The 17,364-nt window shown below is 46.7% G+C and overlaps 1 protein-coding gene across 1 annotated transcript in view; it reads left to right on the forward strand.

Moving 5' to 3' along the window:
* The first annotated feature begins 13,511 nt into the window (after positions 1–13,511).
* The window catches only part of LOC143767118 (uncharacterized), a 55,384-nt gene continuing 51,531 nt past the window's right edge, over positions 13,512–17,364 (forward strand). Inside the window, exons 1-4 of the mRNA XM_077255140.1 lie at positions 13,512–13,733; positions 13,817–13,940; positions 14,024–14,121; positions 14,320–14,410. Of these exons, the coding sequence (XP_077111255.1) occupies positions 13,512–13,733; positions 13,817–13,940; positions 14,024–14,121; positions 14,320–14,410 (535 nt within the window). The remainder of the gene's footprint in view (positions 13,734–13,816; positions 13,941–14,023; positions 14,122–14,319; positions 14,411–17,364) is intronic.

The raw sequence follows: 17,364 nt of genomic DNA on the forward strand, positions 1-17,364 counted from the left end.
CAAGAAAATACAGTGAAACTCAAGAGCGCAGCCACGTGCGTGCCCCCTCCACACCAGAAACACAGCATAGATAAGAAAATCACAGCATTCCTCAGCGCAGAAGGGAGAAAGCAACAACGCAGCTGCTTGACCCCTCCCATCTAGTATCCTAGAGATAAACACAGAAACGGAGTACAGCAGTTCTCAGACTTAATTAATTTCTACAAAATCTTCATCACACAATTCACATGCCAGATTGAGAATATTTTCCCCGCATTCCTGACAGATTTCTTTCCCCGTCTTTGGGCTAACAATATCAAATTCATCACACAATTCAAAATCTTCTTCTTCCACGGAAACTGATTCTCCTTTAGAGCTAAATACCCTTACTTAGTCGTGCATAGTACTAGAGCGGCCGTATAGTCTATTCCACTAGGGTTTACCTGTCCCCCGCTGGGACAACCCAAAATCGCGATACTCAGCGAAAGGAGGAGGGCGTCTCAGACTAAACCCTACGGACACCTCTGGAAATACACCTATATATCTATATATTCCTGAGTTATGCATCCTAACCAATCTTCGATCACCTCACCGCTGTTGTGAGTTCTGTTTTTGGGCTCCCTCTGGTGGCTACAGATGGTACTGGGTGACTTGTGTTCTCTGAGGTCTCTGGTATCCACCTGTTCCATCAGGAAATGGGAGTTTCCTATTTAACCTGGCTTCCCTGTCATTTTCTCGCTGGCTATCAATGTAATCACTGTGTCTCTGTTACCTTTGCTACCTGCTCCTATAACCTTCAGGACAAGCTAAGTTTGGATTTTCCTGTTCCATGTTTTGCTTAATCATGTTTTTAGTCCAGCTTGCAGATATGTGAATCTTTGCTGCTGGTTGCTCTAGTGGGCTGAAATTACTCCTCATGTACCATGAGTTGGCACATGAGTTCAAGTAATTTCAAGATGGTTTTTTGAAGGGTTTTTCGCTGACTGCGCAGTTCTCCTTTTGTATCCTCTGCTATCTAGCTTTAGCGGGCCTCATTTTGCTGAATCTGTTTTCATAACTACGTATGTGCTTTCTTCTCATTTCACCGTCATTACATGTGGGGGGCTGCTATTTCTGTGGGGTATTTCTCTGGAGGCAAGATAGGTCTGTGTTTCTTCTGATAGGGGAAGCTAGACCTCCGGCTGGCGCGAGACGTCTAGAAATCATCGCTGGCACGTTCCCCGGCTGCTGCTAGTTGTGTGTTGAGGTTCAGGATCGCGGTCAGCTCAGGTTCCATCACCCTAGAGCTTGTCCTGTTTTTGCGCTTGTCCTTTTTGCTATTCCCTGCCATTGGGAACATGACAGTATAGCCGGCCTACAAGGTGTTAATTGTATTGGCTGAAGTAGGAGGAAAAGAAGTCTGAGGAACTTTTTTTTTTTTTTTTTCCTCTCACTCAGAGTTTGCTGCCTAGCCATAATTGCAGCCTGCTGCTTCTTACCTCCTCTTAATCCTTGAATGGCTCTGACCTCAGCTGTTTAACATGGACGTCCAGAGTTTGGCTTCCAGCCTGAATAATCTTGCTGCTAAGGTTCAAAATATACAAGATTTTGTTGTACATGCTCCTATGTCTGAACCTAGAATTCCTATCCCAGAGTTTTTTTCCGGAGATAGATCTAGTTTTTTGAATTTTAGAACAATTGCAACAACAACAATTGCAAGTTGTTTCTTTCTTTGAAATCTCGCTCCTCTGGAGACCCTGCTCAGCAGGTCAAGATTGTTATATCTTTCCTGCGGGGCGACACTCAGAATTGGGCATTTGCATTGGCACCAGGGGATCCTGCGTTGCTCAATGTGGATGCGTTTTTTCTGGCATTGGGTTTGCTCTATGAGGAACCTAACCTAGAGATTCAGGCTGAAAAAGCTTTATTAGCTCTCTCTCAGGGGCAAGATGAAGCAGAAATATATTGTCAAACATTTTGGAAATGGTCGGTGCTTACTCAGTGGAATGAGTGCGCCCTGGCTGCAAATTTCAGAGAGGGCCTTTCTGAGGCCATTAAAGATGTTATGGTGGGGTTCCCTGCGCCTACAGGTCTGAATGAGTCTATGACTATGGCTATTCAGATTGATCGGCGTTTACGGGAGCGCAAACCTGTGCACCAGTTGGCGGTGTCTTCTGAGCAGGCACCTGAGACTATGCAATGTGATAGAATTCAGTCCAGAAGTGAACAGCAAAACTATAGGCGGAAAAATGGGTTGTGTTTTTATTGTGGTGATTCAGCTCATGTTATATCAGCATGCTCTAAACGCACAAAAAAGGTTGATAAGTCTTTTGCCATTAGTACTTTACAGTCTAAGTTCATTCTGTCTGTGACTCTGATTTGTTCATTGTCATCCATTTCCGTCGATGCCTATGTAGATTCAGGCGCTGCCCTGAGTCTTATGGATTGGTCATTTGCCAAGCGCTGTGGGTTTAGTCTGGAGCCTCTGGAGGTCCCTATCCCGTTGAAGGGAATTGACTCTACACCATTGACTAGGAATAAGCCACAATACTGGACACAAGTGACTATGCGTATGCAGGGCCGGACTTAGCCCAAAAGGCGCCCTGTGCGAGACTGCAGGACGGCGCCCCCCCCACTCCAAACTTTGAAAGAAAACAATAACTCTTTAATATTCACAACAACACGTTTACTTAGAAAACTTGTGTTTCCCTGCAAAACACTTGAAGAAACACTAATATTGCAATAACGGGAATTATAAAGTGCTTTAAAGCGGACCAAAAGGAAAAAATGACGCTTGGTCCAAAGCCATATGGGCTGACAGCCAATCAGAGTGCAGAGCGGCGGCCTGCAAGGCCAAACACCGCCCTGCACTCTGATTGGCTGTCAGCCCAACGCTGACAGCCAATCGGAGTGCAGAGATGATGGCCAGCATGGAGAAGAGTTCCGGACGGGTGGCAGCAGGTCGGGTGCCGTGCGGACCAAGAGTCATTCTATGACTTTTGATCCACCTTAATACTAAATAAAATATCTTAAAATATCAAATATAAATAATATAATAAATATGCAACATACATGAGAAAAACTGTCATTAAATATGTGCACAATTTTCAACCTTCAAGACAAAAAAATAAAAATAAAGTGCACTATACTGTAATCCAGCAACAACAAGAACATAATAACGTGCTACATAAACTGATTTAAAAAGCAACTTTCCGTGCTTTTACTTTGGCAAACTCATCAATAGTTTCATTTAAGTCTAGAGATGCCAACACATCATTTTCAATTGACAAGACTGCAAGTGAGGATAACCTGCTCTCTGTCATAGTGGACCTTAAATATGTCTTAATGAGCTTAAGTTTTGAAAAACTGCGCTCTCCTGAGGCCACAGAAATCGGGATGGTGCACAGAATCTGAAGTGCAGTCCAGGTTTGTGGAAAGTGCTCTGTAAACTCATTTTTGGTGAGGAAACCAAGTATCTGCAGCGGAGTCTCAACATCATCAGGGAGCACATTCCGAATGTGCCAGAGTTCATCAGAAAGTTCAGCACCATTTATGTCAGACTTATTGCCATAAGTCAGAGACTTCTGCAGTTCTACACTATGTGCCAACAAGTCTTCCCGTGATTCATGGCTCTTTATATCGTACAAAAAGCCCCATTTTTTATTATGAATACTGAGTTGCTGGAAACGCTCCTCCATTGAATTTAAAGCAGTATCCACCAACACATTGAAGAACTCAACCTTAAATTTCTGCTTTGCATCCACAATTGGTTCATCCCGTCCTTCATAGCTAAAAGTGGGTTTTTTAATTCTAACACGTGAGGTACTCTTAAATATGGGGTCCACACCATTTTCCTCTGCTATATTCTTTGGTTTTGAAGGCTCTTTCCAAAGAGCATTCTCCCTGAATTGCTTAAGAAAATCATGGGTTTTTTCAATCATGTCTGCTGCTGTGATGAGGTTGGCGGTCTGGTTTTGCAAAGCTTTGCTCACAATATTGATTTGAAATAATATGTCATACCACACAATTAAGGACACCATGAATTTAAAATTAAGGATATGTTGGGACAACTCTAGAGCATCATGTTTTGTTTTTGGCTCTGTACTGCTGTCTTCAGAAAGGGCAAATAATGCCTCCTGTATACCTGCTAGATTTTGGATCAGTGGTTTGAGGCAGTTTATCCGGCATTCCCATCTTGTGGTACATAGAGGTTTTACAGTAAGACCTGATACATGGTCTGTCAAAACCTTCCATCTCTTGGCTGACCCAGCAAAAATAGTATATACACGCTGAATAATTCCAAACAGGGTTATAGAATCTATGTTAGATTCTGCTGCATCTCCAACCACTAAATTGAGGCTGTGGCATCCACATGGTACAAAAAACGCCCTTGGATTTTTTTTTAGTATGTTGGCTTGAACACCATTATTTTTGCCTGCCATATTGGCACCATTGTCATAGCCCTGGCCACGACAGTCATCAATATCTAGCTCTTTGCTAATTAGGAAATTAAGAATAATATCTGATAATCCTCTACCAGTTGTGTCTGTTACAGCAACATATCCAAGAAAATGTTCCCTGATCTGGCATAACCCAAGTTTAACATCAATAAAACGGATGGTAAAAGACATCTGCTCTTGATGGGCTAGATCAGTTGTACAATCAAGAATTAAGGAATAATACTTTGCCTTTTTGCATCTTTCAAGAATTTCACTAATAACCTTTTTGGCCATCAAATTAATTATTTCATTTTGAATAGTTTTACTACAGTAGTGGTCAGATGTCTCCTTTGACTTGACTCGTCGCAGATGTTCTGCCATTACAAAGTCATAATTTCCTAATAACTGTACTATAGCAAGAAAATTTCCATTATTTGCGGTGTATAGACGATCAGAAGATCCTCGAAATGCCAAGTTCCGTTCAGCCAACAACTGAGTAATACGCATGAGTCTTTCCAGTACGTTTCTCCAGTGCTGCTGCTCTTTCTGTATTCTGCTCTGTAACTGATGGTCAATTGTTTTTTTGTTTTTCATGCGAAGCTGAACTTCTATCCACTTTGTTTCTGCTGAGTAATGGTTAATGGAAGTTTCATGGGCCTTTAACATCTGACTCATATGGCTCCAATCCTGTGATCCATCCAATGCAAGTGCCGTACGGGATCTTCTATCAAACAGTTTGCAACAAAAGCAAAATACTTTGTTCAAACTTTTGGAGTACACCAACCACTTTCTTGCTCGTTTCACGCCATTGTCCAAAATTCTAGAGTAAAAGTCCTCTGAAAAATGTCGATTCCTCTCATCTCTCTTAAATTCTATATTTTTAAGTTGCACAGGGCCTGCTTCTACGATTAGATCAATTGATGAAGAATTTAATGTAGGCCAAAGTGCAGGATCTGAGTCAATGATTGCAGAAATTTCACTGCTTTCAGCCTCATCAATGCCCTCCACATGCTGGCATGTGTTATCCCCTTCTGATGTGAGGGCTGGTGTGGTAGACTGATCTTGTTCTACTGCAACCTCATAAACGTCTGCTATGGTAGACTCTTGGTCAACTTCGCTGATCCTAATTTTCAATGACGTTGATGGTTCCCCTGGCTCCAATGGGATTGTATCCATACCACTCCTTATTTCACATTCTTGCTGTGGAATATCTGATGTTGATTCCTCAGCAGTGCTCGGTACATTGGTGCCACCATGTTCAGAAGATTTTTCGAACAGTCTTTTTAAAGACCCTGCTTGCTTTTGATTTGCCTGTTCTGCTAAGGCCTTTCGCTTTCTGTTCTGTGCACCAGATGCTTTCTTAGGGCTCATCTTGCCTGACAAATGTTATTCTTCCCTGAAAAGGTTAGGTGTGGACCAAAAGTCTTATTAGTGCAGTCCACATGCTACTATAACCATCTATCTGCTCATTTAAACCTAAGGTGGCAGAGGTGAGCAGGTGATAAGTAACTAGAAACAAGTAAGCCACTGTACACTGCACAAAGTCTGGGAAGAGTGGGAGGGGGAGAAGGAGAAGGAGAAGGATGGATGAATACATTTAGCAGAGAGGAGCGGGAGGAAGTGAGAGTAGGGTGGCTCCTGAGCAATGCACCTAACCCCCAATTGCCCCCCCGGTTGCCATGGTTAGGTTAGGCACCATAGGGCTATTTTAGCCCCTTCTGCCCTGGACATAGTAGTATGTTACATGGTAGACCAATAGGACGCCTGAAAATCAGGCTAAACACCCTTTTGTGTTCCTAGAGCCATATGCAGTGGCGTACACACCATAGATGCGACGGATGCGGAAGCACCCAGGCCCGTGGCTTGGGGGGGCCCAGTGCCGTCCGCCCGCATCCATGGTGTGTCCTTTTTTTTTATTTTTGCCACAAGCACAGTGCCCAGCCACACAATGGGCCCCACAGCAAAAGGGTCACAGCAATGGTGCCCAGCCACAGTGTCCGGACCCAGTCACAGTGACCGTGCTTGTGGCTGGGCCCCATTGCTGTCGCTGGGCCCTTTTCTTGCGGCTGGTCCCCTTTTTTTGTGGCTGGGCCCCATTGCTGCTGTTGGGCCCCGTGCTTGCTGCTGGGCCCCATTGCTGTGGCTAGGCCCCACCACAAGCACAGTGCCCAGCCACAGCAACAGGGCCCAGCCACACAATGGGCCCCACAGCAAAAGGGTCACAGCAATGGTGCCCAGCCACAGTGTCCGGACCCAGTCACAGCGACCATGCTTGCGGATGGGCCCCTTGCTTGCGGCAACACATAATACGTTTCCAAAATAAAGCTGCACCCCAACCCCACCCCGCCCCCCCCACACACATAATACGTTTTTAAAATAAAGCTGCACCCCAACCCCCCGCCCCCCCACACATAATACGTTTGCAAAATAAAGCAGCACCCCAACCCCACCCCGCCCCCCCCCCCCACACACACACACTGCAAAAAATAAGGCTGCACCCCAACCCCCCCCCCACACACACACACCAAAAAATAAGGCTCCACCCCCCCACACACGCACACTGCAAAAAATAAAGCAAGCGGCACCCCAACCCCACCCCCCCACACACACACTGCAAAAAATAAAGCAAGCTGCACCCCAACCCCACCCCCCCCACACACTCTGCAGAAAAATAAAGCAAGCTGCACCCCAACCCCACCCCACCCTCCACACACACCAAAAAATAAGGCTGCACCCCAACCCCCCCCCCCCACACACACACACACGCACACTGCAAAAAAGCAAGCTGCACCCCAACCCCCCCCCCCCCCCCCGGGGCGACCGCCAGCATAGTGGAGGCCATGTGAGGTGGTTACTCACGCTTTGCTTGGCTGAGTTGGCTCCTCAGGTCCACCTCTGCTCTGCTCTTCAGTGCCGGGAAGAGAGCGGCGGGGCACGAGCGGGGACGTGTGGCGTAATGTCACACGCTGTGCAGCCGTTCTCTCCCGCCGGGGACAGCAGAAGGCGGAACTAAAGTTCCTCTGCGTGCTGTCCCTGCCCAGCGGGGAGAACGGCTTGCGCGTGTGACATTACGTCACACGCAGAGAGCCGAGCGACAGGGCGGGCGCCGGGCGGGCGGCACTGGGCAGGAGCAGGCGAGCAGCAGATACAGATAGCGCAAATGGCGTGGCGGGGGGCGCCACAAGAGGTGCGGGCGCCCTCAGGCCATTAAGCGTCTACATTGTGATGTAATGTGACATTAATCTGCTGAGCTCAAATGCGCCCCTTGTATGCTAACGAGCCTTGGCGCCCTGTGCCGGCCGCACAGGTCGCACAGGGCAAAGGCCGGCCCTGTGCGTATGACTCCTGTTCATCAGGAGGTGATTCGCTTCCTTGTACTGTATAACTTACATGATGTCCTAGTGCTTGGTCTGCCATGGTTACAAACTCATAACCCAGTCCTTGACTGGAAAACAATGTCTGTGTTAAGCTGGGGATGTCAGGGGGTTCATGATGACGCACCTCCGATTTCCATCGCTTCATCTACTCCCTCTGAGGTTCCTGTATTTTTGTCTGATTATCGGGATGTTTTTGAAGAGCCTAAGCTCAATTCGCTCCCTCCTCACAGGGATTGCGATTGTACTATAGATTTAATTCCTGGCAGTAAATTTCCTAAAGGTCGTTTGTTCAATCTGTCAGTGCCAGAGCATACTGCTATGCGTGATTATATTAAGGAGTCCTTGGAAAAGGGACATATCCGTCCATCTTCGTCCCCTTTAGGAGCAGGTTTTTTTTTCGTGGCCAAAAAAGATGGTTCCCTGAGGCCTTGTATAGACTATCATCTTTTGAATAAAATTACAGTCAAATATCAGTATCCTTTGCCATTGTTGACTGATTTATTTGCTCGCATTAAGGGGGCTAAATGGTTCACTAAGATAGATCTTCGGGGTGCGTATAATCTTGTGCGAATAAAGCAAGGGGATGAGTGGAAAACCGCATTTAATACGCCTGAGGGCCATTTTGAGTATTTGGTAATGCCTTTTGGACTTTATAATGCTCCTTCAGTCTTCCAGTCCTTTATGCACAATATTTTCCGTGAATATCTGGATAAATTTATGATTGTGTATTTGGATGATGTTTTGATTTTTTCTGATGACTGGGAGTCCCATGTTCAACAGGTCAGGAAGGTGTTTCAGGTCCTGCGGGCCAATTCTTTGTTTGTAAAGGGTTCAAAATGTCTCTTTGGAGTCCAGAGGATTAATTTTTTGGGGTACATTTTTTTCCCCTTCTACTATTGAGATAGATCCCGTCAAGGTTCAGGCTATTTGTGATTGGACGCAGCCTACGTCTCTTAAGAGTCTTCAGAAGTTCTTGGGATTTGCTAATTTCTACCGTCGGTTCATAACTAATTTTTCTAGTGTTGTTAAGCCTTTGACTGATTTGACTAAGAAGGGTGCTGATGTTGCTGAATGGTCTCCTGCGGCTGTGGAGGCCTTTCAGGAACTTAAGCGCCGGTTTTCTTCTGCTCCTGTGTTGCGCCAGCCAGATGTTTCGCTTCCTTTTCAGGTTGAGGTTGATGCTTCCGAGATTGGAGCGGGGGGCGGTTTTGTCACAGAGAAGCTCCGATGGCTCGGTGATGAAGCCATGTGCGTTCTTTTCTAGAAAATTTTCGCCCGCCGAGCGGAATTATGATGTTGGTAATCGGGAGCTTTTGGCCATGAAGTGGGCATTTGAGGAGTGGCGTCATTGGCTTGAGGGTGCTAGACATCGTGTGGTGGTCTTGACTGATCACAAAAATCTGATTTACCTTGAGTCTGCCAGGCGTCTGAATCCTAGACAGGCTCGTTGGTCGTTGTTTTTCTCCCGTTTCAATTTTGTGGTCTCGTACCTGCCAGGTTCAAAGAATGTGAAGGCGGATGCTCTTTCTAGGAGTTTTGTGCCTGACTCCCCTGGAGATTCTGAGCCCACTGGTATCCTTAGGGATGGGGTGATGTTGTCGGCTGTCTCCCCAGACTTGCGACGTGCTTTGCAGGAGTTTCAGGCAGATAGACCTGATCGTTGTCCGCCTGAAAGACTTTGTTCCGGATAATTGGACCAGTAGAGTCATCTCCGAGGTCCATTCTTCTGCGTTGGCAGGTCATCCTGGAATATTTGGTACTAGAGACTTGGTGGCCAGGTCTTTTTGGTGGCCTTCCTTGTCAAGGGATGTGCGTTCTTTTGTGCAGTCTTGTGATGTTTGTGCTCGGGCTAAGCCTTGCTGTTCTCGGGCCAGTGGATTGTTGTTATCTTTGCCTATCCCGAAGAGGCCTTGGACGCACATTTCCATGGACTTTATTTCAGATCTCCCTGTCTCTCAGAAAATGTCCGTCATCTGGGTTGTGTGTGACCGCTTTTCTAAAATGGTTCATCTGGTACCCTTGCCTAAGTTACCTTCCTCCTCTGAGTTGGTCCCTCTGTTTTTTCAGAACGTGGTTCGTTTGCATGGGATTCCGGAAAACATAGTTTCTGACAGGGGATCCCAGTTTGTGTCTAGATTTTGGCGGGCGTTCTGTGCTAGGATGGGCATTGATTTGTCTTTTTCGTCTGCATTCCATCCTCAGACGAATGGCCAGACGGAACGAACTAATTAGACCTTGGAAACTTATTTAAGGTGTTTTGTGTCTGCTGAACAAGACGACTGGGTTGCCTTTTTGCCGCTGGCCGAATTTGCCCTTAATAATCGGGCTAGTTCTGCTACCTTGGTTTCTCCTTTCTTTTGTAATTCGGGGTTTCATCCTCGTTTTTCCTCTGGTCAGGTGGAGCCTTCTGATTGTCCTGGAGTGGACATGGTGGTGGATAGGTTGCATCAGATTTGGAGTCATGTGGTGGACAATTTGAAGTTGTCCCAGGAGAAGGCTCAGCAGTTTGCTAATCGCCGTCGCCGTGTGGGTCCTCGACTTCGTGTTGGGGACTTGGTGTGGTTGTCTTCTCGTTTTGTTCCTATGAAGGTCTCCTCTCCTAAGTTTAAGCCTCGGTTCATCGGACCTTATAAGATCTTGGAGATTCTTAACCCTGTATCTTTTCGTTTGGATCTCCCAGCATCGTTTGCTATTCATAATGTGTTCCATCGGTCGTTATTGCGGAGGTATGAGGTACCTGTTGTTCCTTCGGCTGAGCCTCCTGCTCCGGTGCTGGTGGAGGGAGAATTGGAGTATGTTGTGGAGAAGATCTTGGATTCTCGTGTTTCCAGACGGAGACTCCAATATTTGGTTAAGTGGAAGGGTTATGGTCAGGAGGATAATTCTTGGGTGGTCGCCTCTGATGTTCATGCGACTGATTTGGTCCGCGCCTTTCATAGGGCTCACCCTGATCGCCCTGGTGGTTCTCGTGAGGGTTCGGTGACCCCTCCTCAAGGGGGGGGGTACTGTTGTGAATTCTGTTTTTGGGCTCCCTCTGGTGGCTACAGATGGTACTGGGTGACTTGTGTTCTCTGCGGTCTCTGGTATCCACCTGTTCCATCAGGAAATGGGAGTTTCCTATTTAACCTGGCTTCCCTGTCATTTTCTCGCCGGCTATCAATGTAATCAGTGTGTCTCTGTTACCTTTGCTACCTGCTCCTATAACCTTCAGGACAAGCTAAGTTTGGATTTTCCTGTTCCATGTTTTGCTTAATCATGTTTTTAGTCCAGCTTGCAGATCTGTGAATCTTTGCTGCTGGTTGCTCTAGTGGGCTGAAATTACTCCTCATGTACCATGAGTTGGCACATGAGTTTAAGTAATTTCAGGATGGTTTTTTGAAGGGTTTTTCGCTGACCGCGCAGTTCTCCTTTTGTATCCTCTACTATCTAGCTTTAGCGGGCCTCATTTTGCTGAATCTGTTTTCATAACTACGTATGTGCTTTCTTCTCATTTCACCGTCATTACATGTGGGGGGCTGCTATTTCTGTGGGGTATTTCTCTGGAGGCAAGATAGGTCTGTGCTTCTTCTGATAGGGGAAGCTAGACCTCCGGCTGGTGCGAGACGTCTAGAAATCATCGCAGGAACGTTCCCCGGCTGCTGCTAGTTGTGTGTTGAGGTTCAGGATCGCGGTCAGCTCAGGTTCCATCACCCTAGAGCTCGTTCTGTTTTTGCGCTTGTCCTTTTTGCTATTCCCTGCCATTGGGAACATGACACACCGCGCCTGATTCTAACAGTGATCAGGAATTCAGGATATTTTGACTGTAAAGAGAATTACATCACTGGTCAATCCGGGGTGTCCGTCCCTTATGAGGTACGGTTCGAGCACTGGGCTCCCAACGGAACTACACCTCTATATGATTCCACCCAAAAATCATCCCACCTTCGGGGACAAACCTCAGATCCTCTTTGCAGCAACAAACACAGGAAAACCACACCAAATGGTCAGTCTGGACAGTATAACTGCCAACTTACCGTGGTTGTTGTGGGGGATGATCAGTCCCAATTTTCCAGTGCCTGTGTCCGGTCCGAGGATCCTTTGTCTTGTTGTCCTCCGGCGTTCCTGCTTGTAGCCCCACGTTCTCGGGCGCCAACTGTTGAGGGAGGATCTAAATTGATCCTTCACGGTTAACTCAGTGATTTCCAAATTAATCTACAGGGCGTTGCCGGCAACTGAAAATGACCAGACGGAGACGTGTGTCTCTGTATGGGGGATCGAGCAGATCTCTGGCCCCCGTTTATTGTGTATGAGTTTTCATAGTCATAGAAACTATACTTCAACCAATCAGCATAAGAACACGCTCACAGTTCTTAACCTATAAGAATACAGAAAAAACTTAACCCATGAGGATACAGGAAAAATGGAAACTACAGATATGGTCATGTCTTTTTGACATAGTATATGTTTTTCTAACAGATGCCTCAGTCTTGTATAGTGATACACCCCCGAAACTATTATCTGGCTCGAGTCAGAAGACTCAAGGTCTTTATACCAATTATGAACTATAGCCTAGTTGCATACCAGGCTTGTGAACAACAAGATAAAATTACTTCATGGCAGCTGTAACCTTTTACCTAATTAAATAACAGAATTTATCTTTAAGCAACAAGAAAATGGAGTCGAAAAGCACAAAATGGAGAATCTAGCACAAAATGGAGAACCTTTCATAATTTGTTCCTTCACAGTGTGGGACGGGGGTTTTTACCCTGGGAGCTGTTGGTGGTTTTTCTCTTCCCGGAACGGGATGTACGGTGCCCGCGAGCTGGTGATGTACGGCTGAGGGTAATATGGTGGTCGATCTTCTTTTTGGGGTTTTGCCAGATCTTTTAGCTCCAAGAACCCTCCCCTCGAATTTATATATATATATATATATATATATATATATATATATATATATATATATATATATATATATATATATATATATACTGATTGTATTACTGTTTGTTATTTTTGTTAATAAAAGTTGGCCGCTGTGGCCAAAATATCCAAAAGAATATAAATGGTTGTGTTTTTATTTAAGGAATGGGTTGGGACAATAGATCAGGGTTTGGCGGTATTTAGGATTACACCCGAAGGAAAAACCGTACTCGGCATACGCGGTCAAGAGCTGTAGTAGAAGATGAAGATGTCGTCCTCATCATGAAGTAGTTATTTCTCATGTCGCGTGTAATGAATATCTCCTGCAGTATTGCTAATGCCGATTCCAGGGCCGGTAAATGAGACGAGAATTAGCGTTATGGAAGATGAGTCTATGAGAAACGTATTCAGCTGCCGACTCCGAGGGAGAAACTGCTTGTTGTCTGTGGCCTAAATATATAGGTTTTATTAGTAGATGTAAAGAAGGAAACTAAATACTGTAAAATAATAAATCTCCGCATATGTTTCCCTTATTATCTCCAGTAATTGTATTATTACACAGGATTCTTATGATGTTACATCGGCTCATCTTTTCATTCAGGTCTCTACAATATCGGATCCTCTCAGTGAAGATCTTCTATAGAAGAGAATTTTCCTGATTTACCCATCAAAGATGGATATGGACAGAGACAAGATGGCGGAGAGGATATTACACCTCACCCTAGAGATCCTCTTCCGGCTTACTGGAGAGGTGAGAGATTCTGATGATGTCACATTACATCATTCTTATCTATGGGAATAACAGATGGACAGAACTGGAGAGGTGAGGACTCTGGAAATGTCTGTAGTGAGATTTATTAATGTGTTTCTCCATTACCAGGATTACACAGTGGTGAAAAAGACCTCTAGTGATCGCTGTCAGGACCCTGTGTCTGAGGGATGGAGAACACCCCTGAGCCCAATCACGGGGCCTCCACCTCACCCCCTGATCCATGAGGACATCAATGACCAGAAGATCCTAGAACTCGCCTACAAGATGATTGAGCTGCTGACTGGAGAGGTGACACTGCTGGGAATGCTGGGACATTATACAGTAACACTATGAAGGGATCGGGGGGATGACGGTATCATTGTATGTGTCAGGTTCCTATAAGGTGTCAGGATGTCGCTGTCTATTTCTCCATGGAGGAGTGGGAGTATTTAGAAGGACACAGAGATCTGTACAAGATCGTCAAAATGGAGGTTCCCCAGCCCCTCACATCTCCAGGTAATAGACAGGACTAAATACACATGGCCTATAATTATCTGTATGTAAAGAATGAATTCAGTCCCTGTATGTGTTTCCTCCAGATCTATCCAGTAAGAGGACAACACCAGAGAGATGTCCACAACCTCTTCTACCACAACACTGCAAGCAAGAAGATCCTAATGCTCCTCAGGATTATCAGGTAGATGGAGAGAAGGTGTCAGGAGATCTCCACTATGATGTGTAGACGCCGGTGAAGGTCTTGTGCTCAGTCTTGTTTTATCCACCAGTATTATATGTTTTATACTTGTGTAATGAGAACGGCGGAGATGGCAGGATTAGAGCTGATCATAGATGTGACTTCTCCATCTGTCGGTAACTTTTACAATATTTGTTTCAGGATGAAGATCTGACCCATATTAATACTACAGAGAGATATGTGAGGGGGGATGAGCGGTGTAAAGAGGAGATTCCTACATATGACTACCCAGGTGAGTAGTGACCACTAAATGCAGAGAAGTCACAGATTCTTCTCATCACCGGCTGTGGCTGCTTTATCGGTGGTGTAGTCCGGCCGTATTACTATGATCACCATTTTGCCTCTAGACCACAACATTCTCCTTCTATACACTGATCTGAGAGACTTCCTGATCATCACTGCGCATGACAGGAAGCCTCTCAGGTCTGGAGACCCTGATGTCGTCATGACGACATCGGGTCCCCATGGCAGCGATCGGAACCAGCATCATGCCACGGGGTCTCCGATTCAAAGTCAGAGGGGCTGTCAGCTCATGTAGTGAGAGATCAGCGACCTGTCAGAAGCCAATACAGATGCATATGTAATCAGAGCACCACATACAACCCCGCCCCAGAGCACCACATAAAGCCCCGCCCACAGTCCCGCCCCAGAGCACGAGAATCTCATCAACTAAAAACTACAAATACAGATTAAACAACAACTATAAGATGGATTTCATCACCAGGTATCTGTGTAATCAGTATATAACGGCACCGACCTGACAGTGTCTGTAGTCACTGAGCACAATCCTGCTGACAGGTTCCCTTTAAGACATCTCCGCTCTGCACTATTATACACAGTTCTCTTTAACCGCTTAGTGACAGAGGCAATTTGGTACTTGATGACCAAGCCAATTTTTACAATTCTGACCACTGTCACTTTATGAGGTTATAACTCTGGAACGCTTTAACGGATCCCGCTGATTCTGAGAACGTTTTTTCATGACATATTGTACTTCATGTTAGTGGTAACATTTCTTCGATATTGCGATTATTTATGAAAAAAACGGAAATATGGCAAAAAATTTTTTACATTTTGCAATTTTCAAACTTTGAATTTTCTTTATCGCTTCATTGGTGGACACAGGACAACCATGGGTGTATGCTGCTGCTGCTAGGAGGCTGACACTATGCAAAAAAGGAAAAAGGCGTAGCTCCTCCCCGGCAGTATACACCCACCGACAGGCACCAAGTACCTCAGTTTGTGCTTAGTGTCTGTAGGAGGCGGACCTGGATCTTCAGATCCGCTGCTAATCTTGATTCCTTTACAGGTTTTGTTGTTTTTATTAACGTTTTGACTTTTCTTTTTCAGATACAGCATTCAGGGATTCGGGGTGCAATCTCCCACCCTGCCTCCCCAGGAGGGCGGCTGAGCGAGCAGTGTGGTGTCGTCCGCATTTCAGCTCTCAGGCCGCCGGCAGGACATTATCCCCTGTCACGCTCCCAGGTGCTCCAGGGTCTTTATGGTGGCGGTCCTTGCCAAACAGTCCCCCTCACCCCTCTCCTCGGAGAGGGCTGAGAGGAAGACGGTGGTCACCAGCGGTGACCCTCCCCCTTGTCTTTGGGGTCGAGGCCGTCTTCTGGACGAAGGATTCTGTTTCCAGCGACCCCTCTCTCATCGGGCCTCTGGTCGATCCTCTCTCCCTCTACCTGTGGAACTGGCCTGGTCCAGGCGCTTGAACGTCTTCCACAGCCTCCTTCAGCCACCAGCACTCCGACCGTCTTCCATGACGAGTCGGCCGCACCTGACCCTGAACCACAGGGAGACAAATCAGCCAGCCGCTCTAGAAAGAGGACTCTGTCTGGCTCTTCGTCTGGTTCTCCAGGTCCCTCCGCAGCGCTCAAGCTGCTCTCCTCCTCCCAATTCCCCTCTTTGGAGGAGGAAATTGGGTCTGTTGTGGATTCCCAGTCCGGTTCTGACTCCAATTCAGACCAGGCTTCTAGCATGCAGGCTGTCGTAGATATTCTTATTTCAGCTATATCGCTAACCCTCAAACTAAAACAAGACGAGGTTTCCCCCCAGGATTCCTCTGTCTCCCTTAAGCGGGTGAAGCGTCCCTCTCGCTCCTTTCCTACCCATGAGGAGTTTGAGTCTACCCTGTCTAAACACTGGGAACATCCTGAGAAACGTTTTTCGGGTAGAAAACATCTGGACATGCTCTTTCCCCTTTAGCGCTGATCTTCTCTCCAAGTGGGCTGAATCTCCCAAGGTCGATCCACCGATCTCCCGTCTTTCCTCCAAGACTGTTCTCTCCTTACCGGACGGCGTGTCGCTTAAGGACGCATCGGACAGACAAATTGAGGTGCTGGCCAAATCATCTTTTGAGGCAACTGGTGCTTCCCTCTGCCCCAGCTTTGCTTCCACATGGGTGGCTAAGGCCATATCTGCCTGGGCCAAGATTCTCCGCCGAGGCATTTTGGCTTTGGCCTCCCCTACCGAGCTGGCTGACCTCGCCGACCAGATTAACTACGCAGGGAAATACCTTCTCACTGCCTCCTTAGATGCAGCAGCCTGTTCAGCCAGGGCAAGCAGCAACATTGTCGCTATGCGCCGCATTCTTTTGCTCAAAGCATGGAATGCGGATGCTACTTCCAAAAAGTCTCTCACCAACTTAGCGTTTCAAGGTTCCAGGCTTTTTGGCGCTCGTCTGGATCAAATTATCTCAGACGCGACTGGGGGCAAGAGTACCTCTCTCCCCCAGTCCAAGCCAAAATGCTTCTTTAACCCAAAGGCTCCTCGAACATTTCGCCCCTTTCGTCCGTTTGCAGCCTCAGATTCCTCTTCGCAACAAGAGAGACCTGCTACCACTGGTGAACGTAGAAAACCCTCTTACAAGCCAGCTCCCATGTGGAGATCCAGGGCTCCACCTCCCAGGTCTTCCGGACCTCGTTCCAACAGATACCGTTCCAAGTGACGGGTCGCCCCCACCTGGGAGTCTTTCCAGGGTGGGAGGCAGGCTTTTTCTCTTCAAAGACACCTGGCTGTCAGTGATCAGCAACGCCTGGGTCAGAGAGATTATCACCTCCGGGTACAAGATGGAATTTTCTACCCTCCCGGAAAATCGCTTCTTTCTCTCTCGCCCCCCAAAGCATCCGTCCCATTTACCCGGCTTGCTGCAAGCCGTAACGTCTCTGGTCGCCGCCGGAG

Source organism: Ranitomeya variabilis, chromosome 4, assembly GCF_051348905.1.
Source record: "Ranitomeya variabilis isolate aRanVar5 chromosome 4, aRanVar5.hap1, whole genome shotgun sequence".
In the NCBI taxonomy this organism is placed as follows: domain Eukaryota; kingdom Metazoa; phylum Chordata; class Amphibia; order Anura; family Dendrobatidae; genus Ranitomeya; species Ranitomeya variabilis.